Raw genomic sequence first — 24,610 nt, 5'->3', positions numbered from 1 at the left:
AACAAAAGTTTATTATGATATAAACAACCGACTAGAATATGTTACTGATTAATGTCCTTTATAGTCTGTGGTGTTTGATTTTGAACGTAAATCCCAAGGCGGAAAAATACTTATAAAGTTATAAATTAAGCCGAGTCATTTTAACGTCACATCCGCCTACTCCAAAGGACAACGTTAACGAACATGATTTTTGTTGAAATTGAAAATATAACTTACATAATCCTGGAAAAATATGTTGTAATTTTCATTTCTCAAAATTTGCCTTAAAAATTTCACAAAATCGACCTTCCGGTTTTTAAACATAAGGCTGGACAAATAACAAACTTACAATTTTGTAATAGAAATTCGATAGAATTCAAATTCTGAATTTCAGAATAAACCTGGCATCCAGACTCATAAAATACCATTTGTTACATCCGAAAACACAAAATTTAGAAGTAATAAAATTAAAACAGAACTTATGACAAATAATTTATTTAGGCCACACACAATTTAACATTAAATACACACTACAGAGTATAAAAAGAAAATGTTTTACAATATAAACTAATTATAATATGAATTTATAACTTATGCTTAACTAGGAACTCTCTTATAAGTTTGTTGATTAATTCTGGTTCATGTTCCTGGAAGAAATGATAGCAGTCCTCAAGTAGTTTTGTTTCAATATACTTGTAATCCTCCTTCATACGATTCAATAAGTTTGGAAGTAATGATGAATCTTTTGCAGCATTAGCCACAAGCATTGGTACATTATTATCTATATTATTTCTTTTAGTTGTTAATGAGAAGACCGATCGGTAGTAGTTTATAGGTGGCGTGAAGGAACCTAAAATGATGATTACAATTAAAATAAAACAGAACAAAAACGTAAGCAGTTAGATATACATTTCTTTAGAAGTGCAATATGCAAATGAATTCGAACTTTTATAAAATAGATTTGTTCTCTTTCTCCACATACAATATTTCTCAGTTCCTTGTAATCTTTACATTTAAAATATTTGAAACTAACCTAATAGGTTAACTTTCAGTCATGGCAAATGCAAATAACGTTGTAGTGGAATCAAAATTATAGACAAATGGTATACTAACCAGGTTTACTGAAAGTGTATTTGTAGCAATTGATAGTATCTTCGTCAACATTTTTACCCTCCTGTTTGAATATCCACTCATAAACTTCTAAATTGCCCATCTCGAACCACCACTCAGGTAACTTAGGCACGAGGAAGAAGAAAGTGTACCTAAAATAATTAAATTAATTATCAAAAATATTAAATACCGAAGAACTAGTTCTATAGTAAAATACACGTTTAATATAATAGGAAAAACGCCGAAGCAATATTTGCTAAATAAATTGACAAGAGAACTATAATATATGCAACTTTATCTACAGTCATGCAAACCAAATTTTTATCAATAACATTAAAGTCAGTGAGAAACTCACGCTACAAACATCAAGTTACTTCTAATATTATTTTTATAAGACTACTTATAAACAATTTACTAATTTGTATTATAGAAGCACTAGCTTTCGCCCATAACTCAATCTGCGCGGAATCATCGATATCCGTTCTGGAAAGCAACAAACCCTGTTTGTTAACGAAAGTTTAGATGGATGGATGGATGTTTACCGTTCATATATCCTACTAAACTTTCACATTTATAATATTAGTAAGATTATAATATTACCATGCGCCAAAATGCTGTTTGCAATTATTCCAAATATCCCGTTGCCAGGATTCCTTACACATGCTCGCAAACATCACAAGACCTGAGACACATTCAGGATATGTGTCACGAAATCTGCTCGCCACTATGCCACCCCAGTCATGACTTACAATTATGCATTTGCTGCTACCTTAAAATAAACGGTTATTATTAAAAACAGTATGCCAGAACAAAATACAACAGTTGGCGTTATGATTAAGTACCTATTTAAAATTAGAACATTGTCGATAAAAAATGTGACCGTGATTATTAAATCACACTTACCTAAATTCCGTATAAAATCACGCACGTCTTCAACGAGTACGTCTAATTTGTATGATGATATTCCTTTTGGTTTATCTGAACCAGCATATCCACGCAAATTTATTGCCACTACCCTGTAACATATACATAGTTAGATAGATGCAAAAATGTGGCAAAAGTCTGGGGCTTCATCAGGTAATTTTGTTATGTTAGATATATATTATTTACAAAATCGACTGCGACTTACCGGTACTCTTTATTAAATTCAACAATTTGATGTCGCCAAGTATACCAAAACTCTGGGAATCCATGAATGAACAGCATTAACGGTTTAGATGGATCGCCGCTCTCTACATAATGCAATTTCACATTCTGAAACGAATAGATTAATGTTTAGTGATGAAATTACACGAAAAATATTGTTACTTTAGCTTATCGCATTCAATAAAAAACAAAAATAAGATAATCTATACTTCTGTATTATTATAATAAAGCGTAAACACACACTTCTTTGTTACCTAAGATGTCAGCAATTTCAGCATATTTTCCAATAACTCTTTTTTTAATAAAAAGCCCTACACTAACATCACGCTTTAGGCTATATATTTTCCCGCCGTCAAACTTAGAGGTAAATATTTTGGATAAAGACCCTAATGTGGGAAAGAGACCATAACTTGCTGCCAACATCAAGGAAGCAAGGTTGCTATAGTTTGATATCAAGTCATGACATTTTGACATTTGCTGTTGATAATTTGACAAATGTAAACTGTAATAGAATTTTTATAATTTCATGCGGAAGAGCCACACGGAAACAGCTAGTAATATAAGGCGGATGTTGTGGAATAAGTATTGTAACATTGATACTCACATTGGCCTTAATATATTTATGCTCGCCATATTTTGGATCCGTAAGACTGGCTGGTTTAACTATTTTAGGCTTTTGTCTACACAAATACTTAAGATGATACTTTAATGTACCGAATAAAACAACGAATAAAAATATGAAACTATAAATAAAAACTAAAAGAATCGTTGCAATAAAACGGAAAATAACTATGCAACTCATTTTAAAAATATGGTTTGTTTACATTAAAGTGGCGAAGAGACGTCCTATTTTAGCGGTGTCGATCGCACAATTAATAAATACCTCGTGTACCTCCTTATATTAATCAAGGTGTCCGGTACTGTTTGACTAAGTTCAAGGTCAGATAAAGGCGTTTATACACACTGTTATGACACGATCGAATAAAGGAACATTTGACGCATTGAACATTAAGAATACTAGCCTTGTTTGAAATGTCTGGCATTCTAAAAACTTTAAGCTGCAGTAAATATAAAGTTGTCTAACCTATGGTGGTAGATAATTTAGTCTTCAGGCATTATATTGTAATAATAGCTTTCGCCTCCGACTCCGTCCGCATGGTATTAAAAAAACAAAAGTGAAAAGAAAAGAAGGAAATTATAAAAAAAATCTTTAAAATGTATAACTGTTAGATACAAGCAAAATGTAATGTATGCTATGGAAGAACGGGACATTCTGTCACAAGTAAATAACTTACTTACAAGAATGTCCCAGCACCAGAAATCTACTTGTAAAATATGTATGATTTTAAGTAATAAATTGTTATTATTATTATTTAAAAAAAAAGTAGACATCTATACCTTTGATGGAGATCAATTCAGCAGTTTAGGCTTCAAAGTCTAACAAACATCCGTCTAAACTTTCGCATTTATGATATTAGCAAGATTGCATTCATTAAAAGTACAGTAAGAAAAGGTAAAAGTATGAAGGAGGCTTTATGTATTGATTGGCCTTTTATGAAATAACCATGTCATCATTACGTTTCAGTGAAGCTTGAAGAGTAAATGTGTTTTGTGGTAAAAAAAAAGCTTTATAAATATTAAAAAGATGTGTCAAATCTTCGTCATATTACGCAATAAGATTTTCAAAAATTGCTTTAATTTTAATTAAAAATATCGATGGATGTTTTTAATAAAATAAGTGTAAATACAAAGATTCAGTGTTTAATTTGTTTATACAAATATGTATCTTTTATAGGTGTGTGATTACAGTGTTACAAAGGTATAATTGTTTTCGTGTGTTTATTATCGTTTTTGGATATTACTTCCGACTTGTACAGCACATTTCTGAACTGTACCTAGGATACGTAATAATAAGTAGCCGGACGGATTATGTTCTCTGTAAGTGGCGTTGCCGCTTATTAATGTTTAGTTTACACTTGGCCAGTACAGTTGGACAGTAGCTCTCCACATTAGACAGAAATTCAACTGACATAATGTGAATACTGGCTGGAGCCAGTGACCTGCGATACTTTCTAACTGTACTGTGCTTATGTGACCCTGGTATAATGTAGCTAGCAGGCAGACACAATATCAATTGCTTGATTTTGTCCGCCAGCAAGCAAAACAAAGGTTGTAGTTCCATTTATCACCACATTACATATAACACGTTCAGATTGAAATAAGCTTATAAATAGTGTTTTATTTAAACGTGCAATCACGACGATACGATGTCATACAATTAGCATATTTGTAAGGTCTCGTTAAACTTTCCTTACATCGTTCTCATTTAACTATTATTTAGAAATGTAGTATATAGGTTTACTACATCATTTTAATTATGTACGAACTTCGCCCGCAAACTTCGTTAGCATAGAATAAAACTGTTTTAATAAACCTTGCGCCAGTGAGTCCATACAATCCAGGCCTGAGCTACTGTCTGATAACATTTCAAATGTGATCGATATTGTAGCCAGCTGAAAAAAACGTAATCTAACTATAATAATCCCGCGTACACCAAGACCCTTCCAGAAAAGTCTCAAACAGCCATTCCGGAGTTATCATACTAATATTTTAAATGCGAAAGTTTAGAAGGATGGATGTTTGTTAAAGTTTGTAGCTTAAAGGGCTGAACGGATATCGATGAAACTTGGCATAGATGTATTGGATAGTTTAGAAGAACACATAGACTACTTGCATCTGTTTTTTTTTTAATTCCATGCGGACGAAGTCGCGAGCGTAAGCTATTAATTTCATAATTTACTTCCACGATACATACGTACTTTGCCTTGCCAACTATCAAATATTACACCACATTTAAAAACCGGACGTTACCGCGCACTTTGTGTACAAAATACAAATTAATATCTGATATGGAGATAAAAGCTTGATAGCGAATACTTAATTCTTAAATATTCACTACTATTATTGTGAAATAATTATATCAGTTACGGATTTACGATAGCTTCCTATGTATAGCAATGTACATACCGTTTGATTACAAGATAAAATATCTCACTATAGGCAAATTAGTAGATGAACCTGAAACCGGAAATACACATGCCAGTAAAACGGTGTAGCAGCTGGCATGAGAGATACTGACACGCGCCAATAAAATATCAACGTATGATACAAGACGGGTACATGTCGACTTTCGCACGCCTCTTGTCCCCTTCGTAGGAAAATGTATTTCCGCATCCTTGCCGGTTTCATGACGATAGGTGTAGTCAAATCATTCTTTGCTTTAAGTTCTTAAAGCTTTTGGTTTGTGATACACTTTCTCGTTAGATAGTTAGCATTTATTTTATTTGCAAGCGATGGATGCGTCTTATACGTTACGTATAAACTAGAGATTTGAGAAGTTAGAATATATCATTATGTGAAATGGTATGTGTTGAGAACGTTGTGTATAATTATTTGCTGCTTTTGATATAATCATAATTAACGCCACCTGTTGGCAAATAGCCAAAAGCATGTGTCTTATTAATTTACTTCGAGCGCGATCTATTGATGAATAGTAAAAAGCATGTACATGACGACTAATTAAGTGTTTTGCCGATAGATGGCGACATTACAACGAGTCAATTATTTTGTTGATAGATGGCTCAAACTGATAAAGATTAACGTAGAAGATAATAAATCTGCGGTTCATTTTCACATTCTCATTGTCTTTAAAAATGGAATAATAAAACTAGTCAACAACTGATGTAATATGCTTTTTATTACAATGCAAAGGTATCTATAAAAATTTAGAACTAGATGTTCCCGTGCGGCTTCATCCGCATGAAATTATGAAAATTTTGTTTTATTGTTTACATTTGTCAAATTACCAATAGCAGATGTCAAACTGACATGACATGACAAACCTTGGCAATCTTGTTTCCTTGATGTTGGTAGCAACTTATGTTCTCTTTCCCACATTAGGGTTTTTATTCAAAATATGTACCCCATATGTTTAATGGCGAGAAAATTTATACACACAGGAGAATACTGTATAAATTAAAACCAGCAGAATTTGCAACGAATTATTTATTTGGAACACACGCTAATCAACATTTAATACAATGCACTGCAGAGTACAAAAAGAAAAAAGGTATACATTCTAATATCTCCATTACATTTGAGTACTATCTAAATCAGAATTTACAACTTATGCTTAGCAAGAAACTCTCTCATAATCTTGTTAACTCTTTCTGGTTCCTGTTCTTGTAAGAAATGATAGCTGCCCTTAACTAGCATTGTTTCAATGTATTTGTATTCCTCCTTTATACGGTCCAATAAAATTGGATCCAATGCCAAATCTTTCTCCGGGTTCGCCAAAAGCATTGGAACATTATCATCTTTATATTTTTCAGGACATGTCAATGAGAAGAGTGCCCGGTAATAGTTTACTGGTGCCGTGAAGGAACCTTAAATAAAAAGTATGTGATAGTAAAACATGATAAGAATGCATTAAATTTACATTTTCGACTTTAAAGGCGGTGAGTTACGGCAGAAAATTGACCAATACTGGTGGCAGAAATTACGATTATGTCTGAAGTTTTAACATTTTTATTTGAAGTAGATTCATATACTATGGACACGTTCTTTGCTCTGCTAAGCAAATTTTCCTTTGTTGTAATTTTAATATAAGTAAATGGAAGATTGGCTTGCAGCTTAATCAAGAGTGTGAACCAAACGTGAAAAATTGCTTAATCACAATGAAACTTCTAAAATTTATTATTCTATTGTAATATGTACTTACCTGGTTTACTGAAAGTATATTTGTAGCATGCAATAGTATTCGCATCGGCATTTTTATCACCGTATTGAAACATAGTATCAAACATTTGTAAGTTGCCCATTTCAAACGCCCACTCCGGTAGCTTTGGCATGAGGAAAAAGAAAGTATACCTAAAAGCATAACGTATCGCAATGTTTATTGAATGACAAAAAGTAAAAAATCCAACATAGTTTCATTAACAAATCGACTACATAATTATTAAGCGACAAAAAAGGTCTCGTAAAATTTCATTTTCTAAATTATAAACAAATATTCTTACCATGAACGTAAGTGCTGATTAAGGTTACTCCAAATCGCCTTATGCCACGTTTCCCTGGTTATACTTGCGAACATCATTATACCATCTACATAGTTAGGATGTGTGTCACGAAACTTGCTTGCAACTATGCCGCCCCAGTCATGGCTTACAAGAATGCATTTGTTTCGACCTTAAAATAAAATTTACGTACTTAATCGCCATTAGCCTAATGGTTTGAGGTACGGACTACCGACCTTGCGGTCAAGGGTTCGATTCCCGCCATACGACTATTGTCGTGAACCATATCCTAGCACAAGCCTACAGTTTAGTTGAAATGGTTAAAGGAAATATTAGTAAATTAACAAAAATCTACTAGTATTTAAAAAAAAATCACGCCATTGATAAAAAAGGCATTCCACAGGCTTTATAAACAAAAGGACATATGGAAAAATGACCAATTACAAATACACTCACCTAGTTTCCGTATAAAATCACGCACATCTTCAACAAGTATGTCTAGATTGTACGAAGATATTCCTTCTGGTTTCTCTGAATCTCCGTAGCCACGCATATCTACTGCCACACAACTGTAACATAGAAGGTAAGAAATAAATATGTAACAATAATGGTTTTAGATCTTTCTCAACTAAAGTCCATTTCTACAAGAGAAAATCCTTAAAATTAAAAACTCAACTAAGAAAACTGAAAGAGAGTCAAAGAAATAAAAATAGAATCGGACACAACAAAAACTTTGTTAAAACTTCATGTTTACAATGACAATAATTTCATGTGGGACTTACTAATAATCTTTTTTAAATTCAACAATTTGATGTCGCCAAGAATACCAAAACTCTGGGCATCCATGAATGAACAGCATTAGAGGTTTAGATGGATCACCATTCTCCACATAATGTAATTTCACATTCTGAAAAAAAAATACATTTTTGGTTTATTTTACGTTCGTTATTGTTTTAAATTACTTTTATGAAATTCTTCAAAAGCAACCATAATTTTAGTTCCCGTACAAATTACCGCCGCATTTCTTTGAAATCATGTTTTTTTTTTTCAGTTTCTTTGGAAGAAGTTTGTTATGCATTTTTAGAGAGCTAAGAAAACGGGCAGATTTTTAAAAAAAGTTCCATAGCATTTTTTAGTTTTTAAGGCATTTCAGTGGATGGGGTTTTCGAAAAATATTGCCGTACAATGGTTCCTTATCTCGCATTTTTGAATTTAGACAGATAACTGGTGTTTTTATAATATATTGTAAAATAATCAGTGTTTAATAGTTTTTACAAATCTGTAGAAAATATTAAGTTATCATTTATAGTTTTTTTAAATAAATAATAAAGAATCGAAAAATTAAGATTACTCAAAAATGGTTAACTTTTGTATAATGCACATAGGGGTCAACATTATGACAAATGAATCCGTCTATTACCTCCTAACGGGAATACATCAAATTACCAATAACCTTGTCTATATTATATAACATGGTGCTGAATATAGGAACATAAATATAGTATAAATATACTCACATTAGCCCTTATATATTTATGCACACCGTACCTTGGATCGGTCAGACTTGCGGGTGGATTTAATTTCGGCTTTTGTCTACCGAAACTTTTAAGTTTATATCTTAAAGAACGCAGTAAAATAACGATTGTAACTAAGCAGCAAAACGTTGAATAATAGTGAAATTCATGTTAAAAAACTATTATTTTGACTACGTAAGTGTGACAAAAGAGACGTCTGTTAATCTAAGGCGTCCTCCGTAAGATTGTTAAATGAAAATAAGTAGTTATAAGTATTTATAACATTTATCAAGGTGTTCCGTATAGATTGACAAGTTCGAGGTCAGATAATGCTGTAGGTATTACAAAGCATTAATACCACTTGAACACATAACTAATAGGAGTTTCAGAAGAAAAAAATTCGCTTGATTAAGTCGATTCTTATTTGCATTGGATGTAAAATCCATAAAATGTTAAACCGCAGTCAATAAAAATAGTTTGCAATAGAATATGGACAAGACGTAAAAAAACTAATGTTGACAGTTATCTTGTGTGTGATGGGTGAGTTATTACATGCAGGAAAGTTTAAGATTCAATTGAGAATGTGCAACTTTTTTAAAACTTTTCTTCTTGTTAGTTGTGAGATAACAACAAAGAAATAATTGATAAGGAAAAAATCAACCATTGAGCTAAAAAAAATATCAAATAAAATCACAATGATTTTCATGCAACTAAAACGCGGCCGGTGTGTACCAGAGTGTTGTGACGTCATCAAACAATAACAAAGCATTTGATTGGTTCTCAGAGTTATCAAAAATTAAAAAGTGATTACATCTACATATCACGTGCCTTTACCAATAGCGTTGAGTTTTAAAACTTTGCGAGAAGAGAATTTTTAAAAGAATCTTTTAAATATAATAATTTTTCGCTACTATATCATATTATGTAAAAAAAATATATAAGTAAGTTTTTACAGTAATAAAGTGTCAACAAAAACAAATCCAATTCGGCGTAATGTGCATGTTGTCTGTTATGTGACCATTTGCATCGAATATAAGAAAATGGTAGAGAAGCAGAAAATTGTAAGAAAAATGTCTACATGAAATTGTCTTCTAGTTAAAAGTTGTTATTGTTTTAAATTATAGAAATAACTACATTATCGATTTTCCTGATCATGTCATGTGTCATATTTGCATTTCATTCAATAATAATCTTTTTACAACTTGTCTTATCTATTAAGATGTACTCTATGTACTTTTATTACATTACACAACATTTTTGGTTAAAGGATGACATTTTTTTTATTGATAACTATTTTAATGATGATGAGAGATTTTCACTTTTCGATACGTTGTCATCATCATTGTCTATTCATGTCACTTATTACTAGCTTTCGCCCGCGACTCCGTCTGCGTGGAATTAAAAAAAACAACGTAGCCCAGGTAAACGAAGAGCCCATGCGTTTTTCCAGACTATCCTCTACGTCTACGCCAAATTATATCGAGATCTGTTAAGCGGTTTAGGCTACAAACCCTGACAAACATACATCCATCTAAACTTTCGCATTTATAATATTAGTATGATTACTTATCTATTCTCGTGACTTCGTCCGCGTAGTATAAAAAACATACAAAGTATATTAATCTTGCGCAATGTAATGTCAAATATTGGTGCCGCCAGCGTAAGGATACATTTGAGTTATAGCCGTATAAAAATTAGTTTCTCGGAGTGATGAGCGATGTGTAGAATTAATTCCGAAGGCAGAAATGTCGGAGATAATGTAATAACAATCGCGTAACGTTAGTAACATCATTCTTACTTGACCACCATCTTAAATGAAAACTGCACAACACAATCTAATCAAATGCAAACTCAGATTACAAACATTTACAGAGATTTACCAATCATACTATTCTATTCTATAATATTATAAATGTGAAAGATATATATAGATGGATGGATGAATGTTTGTTAGAGTTTGTACCCTTTTTTTATAACTTAAGGTGGCAAACGAGCAAGCGGCTACCTGAAATCGCCAAAGTGGCGAAGCGACCGCTGCCCATAGACCTCTGCAATTGCGGATGCGTTATAAAGCCTAAACAGCTGAACGGATTTCGATGAAATTTGGTATAGATGTAGAGGATAGTGTGGAACACATAGGCTACTCACTTTCGATTTTTACGATTCCACGCGGATGGAGTCGTGAGCGAAACCTAGTTGATTTTATTATAACATCATCATTCCACTATTCAATAACAAATGTGATCAGTAATTCCATTGTCGCCATTACATCTATCATGCCCGATGCACTTTCAGCCAGTATTCTTAATTGTTAATGGTCAGTAACTTTAATCGCTCAAAAAGTATTAATCATTTCGCCCCGTGAGTAGCTTATCTATTTTTCCAGACTATCCTCTACATCTATACCAAATTTCATTAAAATCCGTTAAGCCGTTTAGACTCCTAATTCTAATATCCATTCATCCATCCATCTAAACTTTGGCATTTATAATATTAGTATGAAGTATGATTACTAGTTGAAAGTAACTGTAAAAAAAAAAGTTGTTTTCTTACTTTAGTAAACGAGAGTGGTGAATTATTAAAAAAAGTAATAGTAATAAGTCTCAATGTTTTATTCACATTTAAAAAATCACGTGGTAATTATTGATGATTTTCAAAAAATCATAATGACCGTGACATATAACCTACTCGTATAAACCAATAATGCGTATTGAAATACATATAAAACAAACATAAAAAAAACTAAACCGAAAATTGTAACTCATTTATTTGAAAACAACCTAACGATGGAGAAATCTAGACAACACATTGTTTGTTTAAAAATATAGACGGTTATACACATTTACATTTCAATTACAATTATTTAAGTTAATCCTATTTATAACTTATTCTTTGCTAGAAAATCTCTTATAATCTTATTGGCTTTTTCTGGTTCTTCTTCTTGGTAAAAATGGTGACTGTTTTTCACCAATATTGTTTCAATATATTTGTATTCTTCCTTCATCCGGTCCAATAATGTTGGAGCTAAAGCCACATCGAGTTCAGCGTTGGCTACAAGCATCGGGACGTTATTATCTATATACTTATCTGGGAATGTCAATTGGAAGTTAGCTCGGTAGTAACTTATCGGTGGTGTCAACGACGCTGAAAGCAGAACACCAAGTTGCATAAAGTTAAGTATTTGAATTTGGTATAGATGCAGAGGATATTCTGGAAGAACACATAAGCTAGTCACTTTTGTTTTTATTTAATTCCACGCGAACGGAGTCGCGGGCGCAAGCTAGTATTATAATAGAAGATATTTTTATGACACTCACCTGGTGTCGGATATATGTATTTGTAGCATTTCAGCGTATTCTCGTCAAGTTTTTTATCACCATTATTGAAGACTACTTTAAAGATTCTCATGTTTGTTAATTTCTCCGTTAGCTCTGCTAACTTTGGCATACGATAAAAGAATATGTACCTGGAAACATATTTATTAATTACTTCATACCATAATCTTATTTATTCTCTTGGACTATATTTCCTATAATAATGGAAGTCAAAATATGTTAATTCTCTTACTCGGCATTAGGCTACCTTCGCTTCAATTTTAATCTAATTATAACGTCAGTACAGGAAATGCATGCAAGGAAATGTTAACGTGCAATTTAAGTGTGCAAAAGTTTATTTCATACCATGATTTCTTATTCTGAGTAAGATTACCCCAAATCTCTCGGCTCCACGCTTCTCTGGAGATACTGGCAAGCAGTATCAATGCGTCTAATGCCTCTGGGTGTGTATCACGAAACTTGGTAGCCACTATGCCACCCCAGTCGTGACCCACCAGTATGCACTTATTGCGACCTACAAAATTATATACTCTTATAGAATAATCTATATTCCTAATTTCATCTAGATTCTTTCAGGCGTTTTTTTGGAGTTAGTACAATAATCCATACATTCATTCTTTTTAAAATGTTTGCAAAAAGACCTACAATATCTAATACTTTACCCAATTTTCGCATAAAATCACGCACATCTTCTACTAATACATCTATTTTATATGCGGACAGGCCCTCTGGTTTCTCAGAATCTCCGTAACCTCGCATATCGACCGCAACACACCTGAAAACATACTTATAGTTAGTTAGCTTTCGTCCTCCAAATAACTCATCATCCGTTAACTCAGTTACCACCCCATCCTTGGTCATATCACCTTTCCATCTCTTTCTAGGTTCACCTCTACTGATGTAGCGGCTGTTAATTTATTGTGTCTTATAAAAAGGTGCTAAAAGTAACACTTGGCACATATTTTGAAAACATCCCAATTTATCCTCACCCCGTACCGTTTATTATTAATTTACTTACCAATATTTTTTATTGAATTCAACAATTTGATGTCGCCAGCAATACCAAAACTCCGGGAATCCGTGCAGGAATAACATGAGCGGTTTGGAAGGATCACCACTTTCAACATAATGTAATTTTACATTCTAAAATAAAATAAAATATAAATTTGGCTTTCATAAATTAGGTTGCTAGAAATAATTTTTAATCTCATTATTTAATTTAATTACTATAATAACTACATAGAATTAATGTAATCTTAAATCATATATCTGAAGTAGACAAATGACTCGCGAGATCGGTTATTATCATTTATGAGCCTACGAGTAACGACAAGGAATTTTACAGTTGCCAGTCATTATTACATGCAATTTTCTATAGCCAATAACTATTTTCTGCTATTGTGGGGACCATTTATTTCTTATAAAAGTACCCATCAAAACGGTGGCATTTTCAAAAGTTGCAATTGTTAATCATTTTCATATAAAAAGTTCTTTGCGCAAAGTTTTACGATTTTTTTTTGTTAAATTGCAGACAGTTAATATGGAGGAGAAGCATAAAGCCATGATTAAAAAAAAAACCTTTTGGCAATTAACTTTTGTCCAATTTTGACCACAATAGGACTGTGAATATTAAAACCCAATATTATATCTTCAAGATGTGTATCCCTATATAAGTTCTAAAAAACGTAGTCATGCACATACAGAGAATTAAAAAAAAACATACAAAAGTGTATACTAAAATAAAAAAATACTCACGTTAGCCTTTAGATATTTATGCACACCGTACTTTGGATCAGAAAGACTTGCCGGAGGCGACAACACCGACTGATTACCAGAATATATAAAAAGATTCTTTAAGTAAATTGATAAAGAAACGATTGTAATTATTATAGAATAAAAGATAGTTAAAATATTAGCAATTATAAAACGTTGAATAAGGTTAGAAACCATTTTTAGAAATAATCTGTCGCGTTCATTAGTAAAGAAACAAAGACGTCTGCGTTTTTTGGTGGTGGCTAACTGAATTGATAACACATTGTGTAATAGCTATATTTATAACAGTTACGACTATTACTACTTAAGAGTGTTGTAAAGAATGATAAGTCGCTTTTTGGACTGGCGTGGAGTTACGTAATGGGGCTAGGAAACATGTAACACTCATTTACAAAACTTCCTAGTACTTGGATTAAAAGAAGGCACTGCCTCTTGTAACACAGGTCTCCCTACCACAAAAGCAGAGTCCCAAAAAATGTCAAGTTTTGTAAAAAATAGGCTTTTTTATTTTACATTGATTTTTTTTTTATTTTTTATTTGAAATATTAAAGCGTAACATGCGAATACAAACATCAATATTGATAAGCCAATCTACTTTTTAAATTCGTCAATGACTAAAATCCATTAAGGATTGTGATCTATGATTTCGGACATGAAGCTCAAGGCTGAAGAACTATAATACGGCTGAGTCATTCTAATCGTTATGTTCACCAGGCCAAAGTATAATACAAATGTAATCATACTAGTCATACTAATATTATAAATGCGAACGTTTAGATAGATGGATGTATGTTTGTTAGAGTTTGTAGCCTAAACGGTTGAACGGATTTCAATTAAATTTGGCATAGATATAGAGGATAATCTGGAACAAGGCATATGCTACTCACTTTAGTTTTTTTTATATCACGCGGAAGGAGTCGCGGGCGAAAGCTAGTCTAATATAAAACGTTGATATAACATGCGTAATGTTTGTAAAATCTCTTATATTATTTTGAACCATAAACTGATTTTCTTAATCCGTAACGCTGTTAAAACTAACAGTAAACCCTCGGTTGCCTGATAGGAGTACAATACCGAATTTTTGAATAAACTCAGAACCGTAAAATACCATCTGGGATGTTCGCAAATACTGAAAAGGTTGACGATTTGCCTAAATAAACAACATTAATAACAAATAATTTATTTGGACTGCAGCCAAATCGATATTTAATACAATACACTGCAGTGTAAAAAAAATGTAAATATATTATCATTACATATTTGTTTATTATCTGAACCTATAACTTATGTTTAGCAAGGAATTCTCTGATAATCTTGTTGACTTTTTGTGGTTCCTGTTCTTGTAGGAAATGATGGCTGTCCTTAACTAGCATTGTTTCTATGTACTTGTATTCCTCCTTCATACGATTCAATAAATTTGGAACTAACGCTGTGTCTTTCTCCGCGTTAGCCACAAGCATTGGGACGTTATTATCTATATATTTTTCAGGGCATGTCAATGAGAAGATTGCTCGATAGTAATTTACTGGTGGCGAGAAGGAACCTGAAATAATGAAGGCCCAATTAAAGTCCATTTCCCTATTCTTATCCACCCCTTTCTTAAAAGGAAATGCTAAGGTAAAGTGGACGTGACGGCGGAGGAGACGCATCGCTTCGATGTTTTGGCGGAATTACTCGCTTGGTCATTTGCCACTTTATGTTACAAAAAAAGCTTAAAGGTTAACTTTGAGTCATGTTATAAATTACGACACAAAAACACATAACGTTGTGCAACACTAACATTGTAACAAAATTATACTGACCAGGTTTACTGAATGTGTATTTGTAGCAATTGATAGTATCCTTATCAACGTTTTTATCATCATGTTTGAACAAAGTCTCAAACATTTCCAAATCGCCATTCTCCATCGACCACTCGGGTATCTTCGGCATGCGGAAAAAGAAAGTATACCTAAAAGTACAAACTATTGCAATAATAATTGACAAAAAGTAACAAATAAGTAATTTAAATAGATAAATTAAGTAATAAGTACAGATAATTAAGTAATAGAGTATTATATGCAATCATAGTCATGCAAATCAACCTTTCGCCACATATAATTAAATTTCAGCGACAAACCATGCTACAAACATAAAGTAACTTCCAATACTGTTTTTATTACCACAGACAAATAATTGACTACATTATTAAATTATAAAATACTAGCTTTCGTCCAGGACACCGTTGGCGTGGCATAAAAAACATGAGTGAGTAGCCTATGTGTTCTTCCAGACTATCCTCTACATCTGTACCAAATTTGATCGTAATCGGTTTAGCAGAATAGGCTACAAACTCTAACAAACATCCAACCATCTAAACTTTCCCATTTATAATATTAGCATGATTCATACCATGATTTAAAATGCTGTTCCAGGTTGCTCCAAATCTCACGATGCCAAGATTCTCTAGTTATACTTGCGAACATCATTATACCATCTACATGGTCAGGATGTGTATCACGAAACTTGCTGGCCACTATACCACCCCAATCATGGCTTACCAGTATGCACTTGTTCCGACCTTAAAATGAGTTATTATAAATAAACCTTCAAAGTCAAAACAACTAGAACCAGAAAATTAGTCATGTTCTCCAAAAAAAAAGGGTGTCAAATTATAACCACACTTACCCAATTTCCGTACGAAATCACGCACATCTTCAACGAGTACGTCTAATTTATAGGAAGATATTCCTTCTGGTTTTTCTGAATCTCCGTAGCCACGCATATCTAATGCCACACAACTGTAACAGACATCGAAAAAAAATATACTTGATGTATTTATCAAAAGAAGTAGATAAAATCTTTAATGTTCGTAACTGCGAAAATAATCATTTAACACCATAATGTCATCCCTATTTGTTACAGTAAAAAGAACATATTCAGCAACTGAATACCACGAGACATAGGAGTGGAAAACACAGGCAATGGAAAATCAAATATTACAATATTTATTTTGGTGTGTACTTCATATATGCGACTTACCAGTAATCTTTATTAAATTCAACAATTTGATGCCTCCAGGTGTACCAGAACTCAGGAAATCCATGAAGGAACAACATCAGTGGTTTAGATGGATCACCACTCTCTACGTAATGTAATTTCACATTCTGAAAAGGATATGTAGATACTTAATAAAATATCGCAGTATGATTGTTACAATTAGATTAGGCCCTCCGAGACTATAGACTTTATCGGCCGATAGTTTCGAGTCGGGCTATCCAATTAAAATAATATAAAAAAAAATCGGTATTAGGCATGCGCCTCATATATGATCATATAGATTAAAGGCATGACTAAATTATAGGCCGATTAAAAGGCTGTAGTCTGAAGTGCCCTTATCGTTACCTTCAATAAAAAACAAAAATAAGATGCTCAGACAAAGCTGATGTAAGAATATAAGAAAATAAATAATGTGCAAATGATACTTACATTAGCTTTAATGTATTTATGTACACCGTACTTTGGATCGGTGAGACTAGCTGGAGGAATAAATTTCGGCTTTTGTTTACCAAAATTCCTAAGTTTATATGTTAAGGAACTTAGCAAAGTACTGGTTGCAATTAAGCTGCTATAAATAACAGTCAAAATATTCGCCACAATAAAACGTTGAATAACAGTTAAATTCATTTTAAAATAATAACCTGACTAACAGAATACACGTCCTCGTTTGTCGGTGTCGCGTGAAGTATTGATAAATTGTAGCTCGTACTATTTATCAAGGTGTTGTAGTTGGGAAGTTCAAGATCAGATAAAGGTGTGTATGTACGTAGCGATAATAAGACACATACGCATTAAAAAGCTAGAAAGCATTTCCTAAAAATCTTATTGTCAATTGTCAATTGTCAATTAATAAGCATAAATTATAAGTATTAATGGTCATGTAACATTGGTATTTTAGCAGTGTATGTATTATAGCAGTGGTAGAGCCCGCTTAATATCCTCGCACGAATGGCCGGCTCGCCCGGTGCAATGCCACGAGCACACAGAAGACAGGCGTGAAGTGGAAGCAATTCCGCGTTTCGTCTGATGAGTGTGGTGCCGGAGGCCTAATTTTAGTGTTTCCCTTTCTACCCTTTTCTTAGAGGAAAAGATGGGAAGAAAAAGTGGACTTGACAGTAGAGGAAATGCATAGGAAGGGGAAATGTTCTCTTTATGTTCGTATCCTCCTCCGTCAATTAAGGGTAAGCAACGCATCAGCAATTGCGGATGTTTATGGGTCGCGGTCGCTTTCCATATCGGTGGATTCAGGTGACCGCTTGCTCGTTTGCCACCTTATATTATAAAAAAAGTATACTTTGCCTATCTTTACACCGCATTTAAACCGGATGTTAACATGTCTAAAATACAAACGGTTATCTAAAATACAGATAAAAATGTGATAGCGAAGTAATTGTTGAAAATTCACATTAATTGTGATTAAATAACTAAATCGTTAGACTCGAATCGTAATTTTGTGAATAGACCGTCGGATTACGTGACAACAAAGTACACCATGTTTAAAGTACAAAGGTCGACCTTATAATACTCATACAGTTACTTGTAAAAAGTTGAAGGGTCTAAACGTCTGTTTTTTTTAGATACGCTATTTTTATAGTATAGTTGACAAACGAGCAGCGAATATTAATTGATCCGATGCTCATGAACATGCGCAACGTAAGGTTTTTCCTTTATTTTTATCATTCTATTTTTTCTATATCTTCGAAATTAAGCAGTAATAGCCCATAATAGCCCATACCATGCCCATATCATGGGCATGGTATGGGCTAACCTTTTACTGAATAACTTTTATGAGGAGGAATTACTGGTATGAGGAGGTATGGAAAAGCATGTAACAAGAAGGACGTTAGTTATGAGTGTGGAAGGGTACTACGGTAGAGACAGATAGATTGATTGCGTGAAAGGTGACATGATCAAGATGACTGAGATGTCGAATGAGAGAGTTACCTGAGGACAAAAACCCGGTGCGACGACCCTACAGGAGTAGGATACGGTAAAGAGATGATGACTTTCGAAAATACATTTAGGGGCAATGGGTCCCTCGCTTATAGGTATCTCTATTTATATTATGTTTCATCTGATGAAAGAAATGTGCTAATTAATTGATTCTGTCTCCGTTATCCATTTCCATACTACTTATTTACTCTTTTTTTAGAAAAGGTTTTTTTAATTGTCCCGGAAAAAGCTTTGTCATTCGTGTTATGGTATAATAATAAAACATGTAAATCAGTGAAACAAAGAAATATAATAAATCAAAATATTTACTAACATAAAACATTAATATCTATGCATTTATCGCAAAACTAACTTTGGCAAAAAAAACACAAATTTTCAATAACTCAACAATTTTTTGTTGATTTCACAGTTTATTTTTAACAAGGAAATCTCTTATTATTTTGTTGACTTTCTCCGGCGATTCTTGTTGTAAGAAATGGTAGGCGTCTTCTACAAGCACTGTTTCAATGTTCTTATATTCGGTTTTTATACGTTCCAACATACTCGAGACTATGTACGGGTCCTTTTCACCGTTGGCCACAATCATAGGAACATTTTCGTCCTTATATTTATCCGAAAAAGTCAATTGGAAATTTGCTCGGTAGTAGTTTATAGGCGGCGTTAGAGCAACTGAAAAAGATAATGGATATAATAAAAAAGACGTTCAACATAAATAGAGACAATTAGTTAAAAAAATAACAAATCTAATCCGATTTGATTATTGCAATTAATTTTCCATGCGCGAAATTACATTACTAAAATATTTCTAAAGTCCGCTCTATAACTATTTTATTTTTAACTCTACACTTGCATTACTCCTAATGTATAAACTATTACAATTCCCACCTTGTTTTCTAAACCAGTATTTATAACATTCGATGTCATTATCATCAACACAATTTTCCTGTCGTCTCATCACAGTATCGAAAATCTGAAGATCGTTCATTTGCAGCATCAGCTCAGGTAGTTTTGGCATGCGGTAGAAGAACGTATACCTGAAAAGTTCAATCTTAGATTACAATACAGTACCTAATCTATTAGATACATGTAAAAAAAACTTTATTAACTAATTGAAAATTTTTCATAGCAACAGCTACCGACGTCAGTGTTATGCATATAGCACTTCATAGCATATAGCATTCTTTAGCACGCTTGCTCACTTGTCTATACAAATTTAATATTAATTTTCGTATATTCCCCTAGCAGTAGCGTATTTAAACATAAACTGGAATGCAATATAGTATTGTAACCTATAAAAATGGCGTTGATGCAGTTAAAAAACCTTGGTCCACTATAATGTAAGGACTAGCAGTCAATCTATAGTTGGAATTGATATGACTGCGTGCTGATTAGTGTCAATTGTTTCGATTGATACACTTTATTCTATCATAGTTGCTTATTTTACCGATGGTAGCTTATTACTACTATTGATTAACGACATACTACTTATATTATTTTACAAATTATTAGGTACAAAATTCGTACCATGACTTCTTCTTCTGTTGAGGATTATTCCATATTTCTTTGCTCCAAGCTTCTCTAGTCGTACTCCCCAGTACAATAACAGCGTCCAGCGCGTCCGGATATGTGTCACGGAACTTGGTCGCTATCAGACCGCCCCAGTCGTGAGATACCAGGATACATTTACTGCGACCTTTAAATAAAGGTAACTGTTAATGAACTTTCTAGAATGTATTCCATGTAGTTGTAGAACGATTCTAGACTAAACATACAGCGGATTAAGCTTATCTGTTTTGTGGAACTAATTATCTTTCATAATATACGTATGTACCACTTTTACAATTTGTCAAATTCAAATGATGACGATGGGAAATTGTTTAATCAGAAAACAATAAGCTTTCACATTCAACGCCATCTATCCACATAAAAGATCACACCCGTTATCCAACTTTCAAAAACTACATTCCAACCATGACGGTAGCTAAGCCTTAAGTTCTAAGAGGCTGACAAAAAAGTAAAGAAACTAATTCTAAATTGAAGGTCCCACTTAGTCTTTTAAAACCGAACTCACATAAAATAGCATTACAGTAATAGTGTAATTATAACTAAAATTTTCATTGTTTCTAACGTTCGAACGTTAAAATAAAAAAATATTTTAGGCAATCTGTCAATATGTTCTCTTTCAACAAGGTTAAACCATTTGTTTAACAACCGTCCAAGTGTAAGCTTGTTGCTAACCAGTAACTTTCTAAAACTGTACAAACAGAACGTTTGTATTTACCGCTTACCCAATTTCCGCATGAGATCGCGCACGTCTTCCACTAAAAGGTCTATTTTATATGCGGCCACTTCCTCTGGTCTCTCGGAGTCTCCGTATCCACGCAGGTCGAGAGCAATACACCTGAAACAGTTATACAAACCATGACAACTTTGCTGTTTTCATTGTAGAAACATATAAAGACATCCATCTCGTTGTATAAAAAACTGCAATAAAAAAATAAACTGCAACGTTTAATATCTAACTTACCAGTAATCTTTATTAAATTCCACAATCTGATGGCGCCAGGAATACCAAAACTCGGGGAATCCGTGCAGAAACAGCATAAGCGACTTGTTAGGATCCCCGCTCTCAACATAGTGTAGTTTTATATTCTGCAATGAAATACATTTTGTTATATTATCACTTCATATTCACAAGTGCATCTATAAAACTACTATGAACAATTGTACGCGAGACTAACGATTGAATAATGAATTTAAAAAAGATCTACAGGACCGGTGGAAAGAGGAAGAACATAAAATCGCTTTCGTCATCATTATTATAGTCTATTATACTCTACTCGGTTACATGCAAACCTAGTGATAGCACCAATTAGTTTGTTGTTAATTATTTCTGGTCTGTTCGATTATTTTAGAGATACTTGCGTCATATAGATTAACAGTCTATAATTTAATGATTAATGTAATGATAAAACGAAGTAATAATTTACAGTTTTTAGCTGTTATTATTGTTTTTGTTGTATTATTATTAATATTATCTGAATATTGCTTAACCAAAAAAATCATTTGATTTCGCGGATACTCATTGAATCGATAACCGCTAACTTTGCCGACAATAATGGAAACTGGACGTTCATGGTTATGATTAATGGAAAGTGAAATAAGTAGAATAACGGGTTATACGCGCTCTGTTGCTAGGAGAGAGTAACAAAAACTCTAGCTATCAATTCTGTTGGTTAAAATTTGTAAGCATCACGATTAAACGGTTCAAATTCAACTTTCTTTCCAATACATGCCTCAGATATAATTTTATATCCTATTAATATTCAGATTTCATTTTATTTCAGCAATATCGTAATTCTTTAGCTTTAATCATTAAGTTACTTAGCTATATTTTACATCGCGTCGATTCGTCGTTTAAAGGATTTTAATTAATTAATTGCAATTCAGTTGTAATTTATCGGAAGTATGTATTACGCAGAAAGCGGAACGGTTTACGTGTCCGCAACATAAGACACACTAAACGTACTTGTCATGTGCTAAACCGTTAAACAATTAGTTTCGCTTTGCATACTGGTCGTATGCTATTATGTCCCCATCGAGGGAAGTTACCTACCGAAGTTACGGTGATTAAGCAGTCAACCATGCTGCCACAATGAGGAACTCCTTTTCTTTTTTAGCATTTCGCAGACTGAGTTCCTTAGGTATTCGGATATTACGGATTTTCTTTAGCTACGGTATTCGGATACATCTCTCACTTATTTTTACTTCATATTTTATTTATCAGCATCATCCTCGTTAGCCTCAGCCTACTACTGGAGATAGACTTTCCTCAATGGCTTCCAATATACGATCATCTACTTTACTATATGATATTACTAGCTTTTGCTCGCGAATCCATCGGCGTGGAATTTAAAATAATAGTAAGTAGCCTGTGTTCTACCAGACTATCCCTATATCTATGCTAAATCTCATCGAGATCCGTTCAGCCGTTTAGTCTACAAACTATAACAAACATCCAAGTATGATATTGTGATGTAAAATGTAAAGTAATTAATTAACATGCAACTTAAAAACCTTGTCCTTTATTGAAGTCGTTTAATATTAAATTGGACGCTTGCTTTGTCACCTTATCATATAAAAACATAACGTGCGTTCAGAGACGTAATTCTGATTCTTCATATGGAACCGTACCAATAGGCGGTGCTATTGGGTATGTATGGAATACGTCATCATTTGTAACTTAAAGGACAGAATCAAGGTTAATAATGCTCGTTCGTGCGGAGTACATTTTCATAGCAGTAGCCTTGTGTTTGCTAATAAGTATTCCTAGGAAATTAACATTACATCACTATATAAAAAATCTTAATATTCTCGTGTTCTGTAGATATTAACAGTTTACTATGATGCTTCATTTATGCTTAAAGAAACCAAATTAAAACTATAATTATTATTTTATTAAAGTTACACTCATATATCCAATTCTAGTTATTTAAACTTTCACAATATTAATTTTAGTAGGCCTAATTTATATTAAAATGTTCTGATATTAAATTAGAGAAAGGCACATATGATCGTTGATGTTACAAAGCGTGGGTCAATGGCCATTTTACTTAAAATGCCTGTGTTACCTACTTATCAATGTATATTATATTATTCAACCTAATAGAAACAAGGTGATCACGAACACATTTAGATTGAACGAATAAGGTTTGTAAAAGAAAAACCTACTTGTGGAAAAGAAAACTATAAATACGACTGAAAACCGGTTTCGTAAAGCACGTGAGAAGACATCATTAGTATTATTGTGATGTATTCATGTTCATTGTTAATTATTTTACGTTTTTATTGTTGAAATAACCTACTTCATAAAATTTAAAAAAAAAATCAAGAGAATCTGGTAAAAACACAACATAGTTCTTCTTTCTTCTCCTAATTTATCTGATTAAATTTACTTACAATTTTTTATATTACATTAAACAAAATATACTCACATTTGCCTTCACATATTTATGTACACCATACTTTGGGTCAGAAAGTCTTGCTGGAGGTACTAATACTAATTTTTGTTCCCAAGGATTTTTAAATGGATTCTTCAAAAAAGTTAATAAAAAACTAAATAAAACCAGTGCACTATAATACACGGTTAAAATGTTTGATACAACGTAACGTTGAATAGTAGTAAAAGTCATTTTAAAGAAATGTTTTTTCACTACATACGAGTAACAAAACAATCGTTCGCGCGCGTTCGAGTCGCGCGAATACTGAAAAATGCCTTTTGCCCCTCCAAGCTTTTAAATGGTAAACGTAATGATTAACTTTGATCTTTGAACCAACTGTCTTATCAAGTAAGGGTATTCACACACTAAATACAATTTTCATAACCAGTAGGTTAAAAATATGACAGTACCTACTTAGTCGAATCTAAATAAATAAAAATTAATGTTCATTTTATCCTGGGTACGAATCGAATGCGAGAACAGATAAGACTGAAAGTCATAATTTAATTTAACATGGATAATAAAGTTATTAAAAAAATGTTTTAACTACCTACCAATTATTCCCGAGTTTTCACCAATGGACGACTTCCATTAGTAGATAGATAATTAAACGACTCCGTATCTTTTTTAGCAAATTATTTAATAAAAATAATATCTGATATGACTAAGCATGGCAAAAAGCAACA

General features: G+C 32.8%; 5 protein-coding genes across 5 annotated transcripts; all 5 read right to left on the bottom strand.

Moving 5' to 3' along the window:
• Positions 1–492: 492 nt before the first annotated feature.
• On the bottom strand, positions 493–3,119 carry LOC106100508 (epoxide hydrolase 1-like). Its single transcript, XM_013279375.1, has 6 exons — positions 2,840–3,119; positions 2,219–2,343; positions 1,993–2,105; positions 1,690–1,858; positions 1,093–1,241; positions 493–829 (listed from the first exon to the last, which is right to left on the bottom strand). The coding sequence occupies exons 1-6, from the start codon at positions 3,035–3,037 to the stop codon at positions 564–566; spliced, it is 1,020 nt and encodes a 339-aa protein (XP_013134829.1). The 5' UTR covers positions 3,038–3,119; the 3' UTR covers positions 493–563.
• Positions 3,120–6,301: 3,182 nt separating this feature from the next.
• Positions 6,302–8,986, bottom strand: LOC106100534 (epoxide hydrolase 4-like; the record flags this gene model as incomplete). The annotated part of the gene is made up of 6 exons (XM_013279404.1): positions 6,302–6,680; positions 7,016–7,164; positions 7,314–7,482; positions 7,767–7,879; positions 8,093–8,217; positions 8,828–8,986. Coding segments are annotated over 6 exons (981 nt in total), but the record flags the coding sequence as incomplete, so codon positions are not given.
• Positions 8,987–11,481: 2,495 nt separating this feature from the next.
• Positions 11,482–14,732, bottom strand: LOC106100506 (epoxide hydrolase 1-like). The gene is made up of 6 exons (XM_013279373.1): positions 13,915–14,732; positions 13,178–13,302; positions 12,822–12,934; positions 12,505–12,673; positions 12,142–12,290; positions 11,482–11,968 (listed from the first exon to the last, which is right to left on the bottom strand). Exons 1-6 carry the CDS (start codon positions 14,107–14,109, stop codon positions 11,703–11,705), a joined length of 1,017 nt encoding a protein of 338 aa, XP_013134827.1. The 5' UTR covers positions 14,110–14,732; the 3' UTR covers positions 11,482–11,702.
• A 425-nt stretch (positions 14,733–15,157) lies between these two features.
• LOC106100512 (epoxide hydrolase 3-like) lies at positions 15,158–17,613 on the bottom strand. The gene is made up of 6 exons (XM_013279378.1): positions 17,401–17,613; positions 16,954–17,078; positions 16,600–16,712; positions 16,324–16,492; positions 15,735–15,883; positions 15,158–15,475 (listed from the first exon to the last, which is right to left on the bottom strand). Exons 1-6 carry the CDS (start codon positions 17,596–17,598, stop codon positions 15,210–15,212), a joined length of 1,020 nt encoding a protein of 339 aa, XP_013134832.1. The 5' UTR covers positions 17,599–17,613; the 3' UTR covers positions 15,158–15,209.
• A 1,619-nt stretch (positions 17,614–19,232) lies between these two features.
• Positions 19,233–24,188, bottom strand: LOC106100820 (epoxide hydrolase 4-like). Its single transcript, XM_013279871.1, has 6 exons — positions 23,919–24,188; positions 21,452–21,576; positions 21,213–21,325; positions 20,449–20,617; positions 19,810–19,958; positions 19,233–19,593 (listed from the first exon to the last, which is right to left on the bottom strand). The coding sequence occupies exons 1-6, from the start codon at positions 24,114–24,116 to the stop codon at positions 19,328–19,330; spliced, it is 1,020 nt and encodes a 339-aa protein (XP_013135325.1). The 5' UTR covers positions 24,117–24,188; the 3' UTR covers positions 19,233–19,327.
• Positions 24,189–24,610: the final 422 nt, after the last annotated feature.

This window comes from Papilio polytes, unplaced genomic scaffold (genome assembly GCF_000836215.1).
Source record: "Papilio polytes unplaced genomic scaffold, Ppol_1.0 DF824047.1, whole genome shotgun sequence".
Lineage (NCBI taxonomy): Eukaryota > Metazoa > Arthropoda > Insecta > Lepidoptera > Papilionidae > Papilio > Papilio polytes.
The sequence above is the reverse complement of the archived record's forward strand: the minus strand, read 5'-3'. Positions and strand labels throughout refer to the sequence as shown.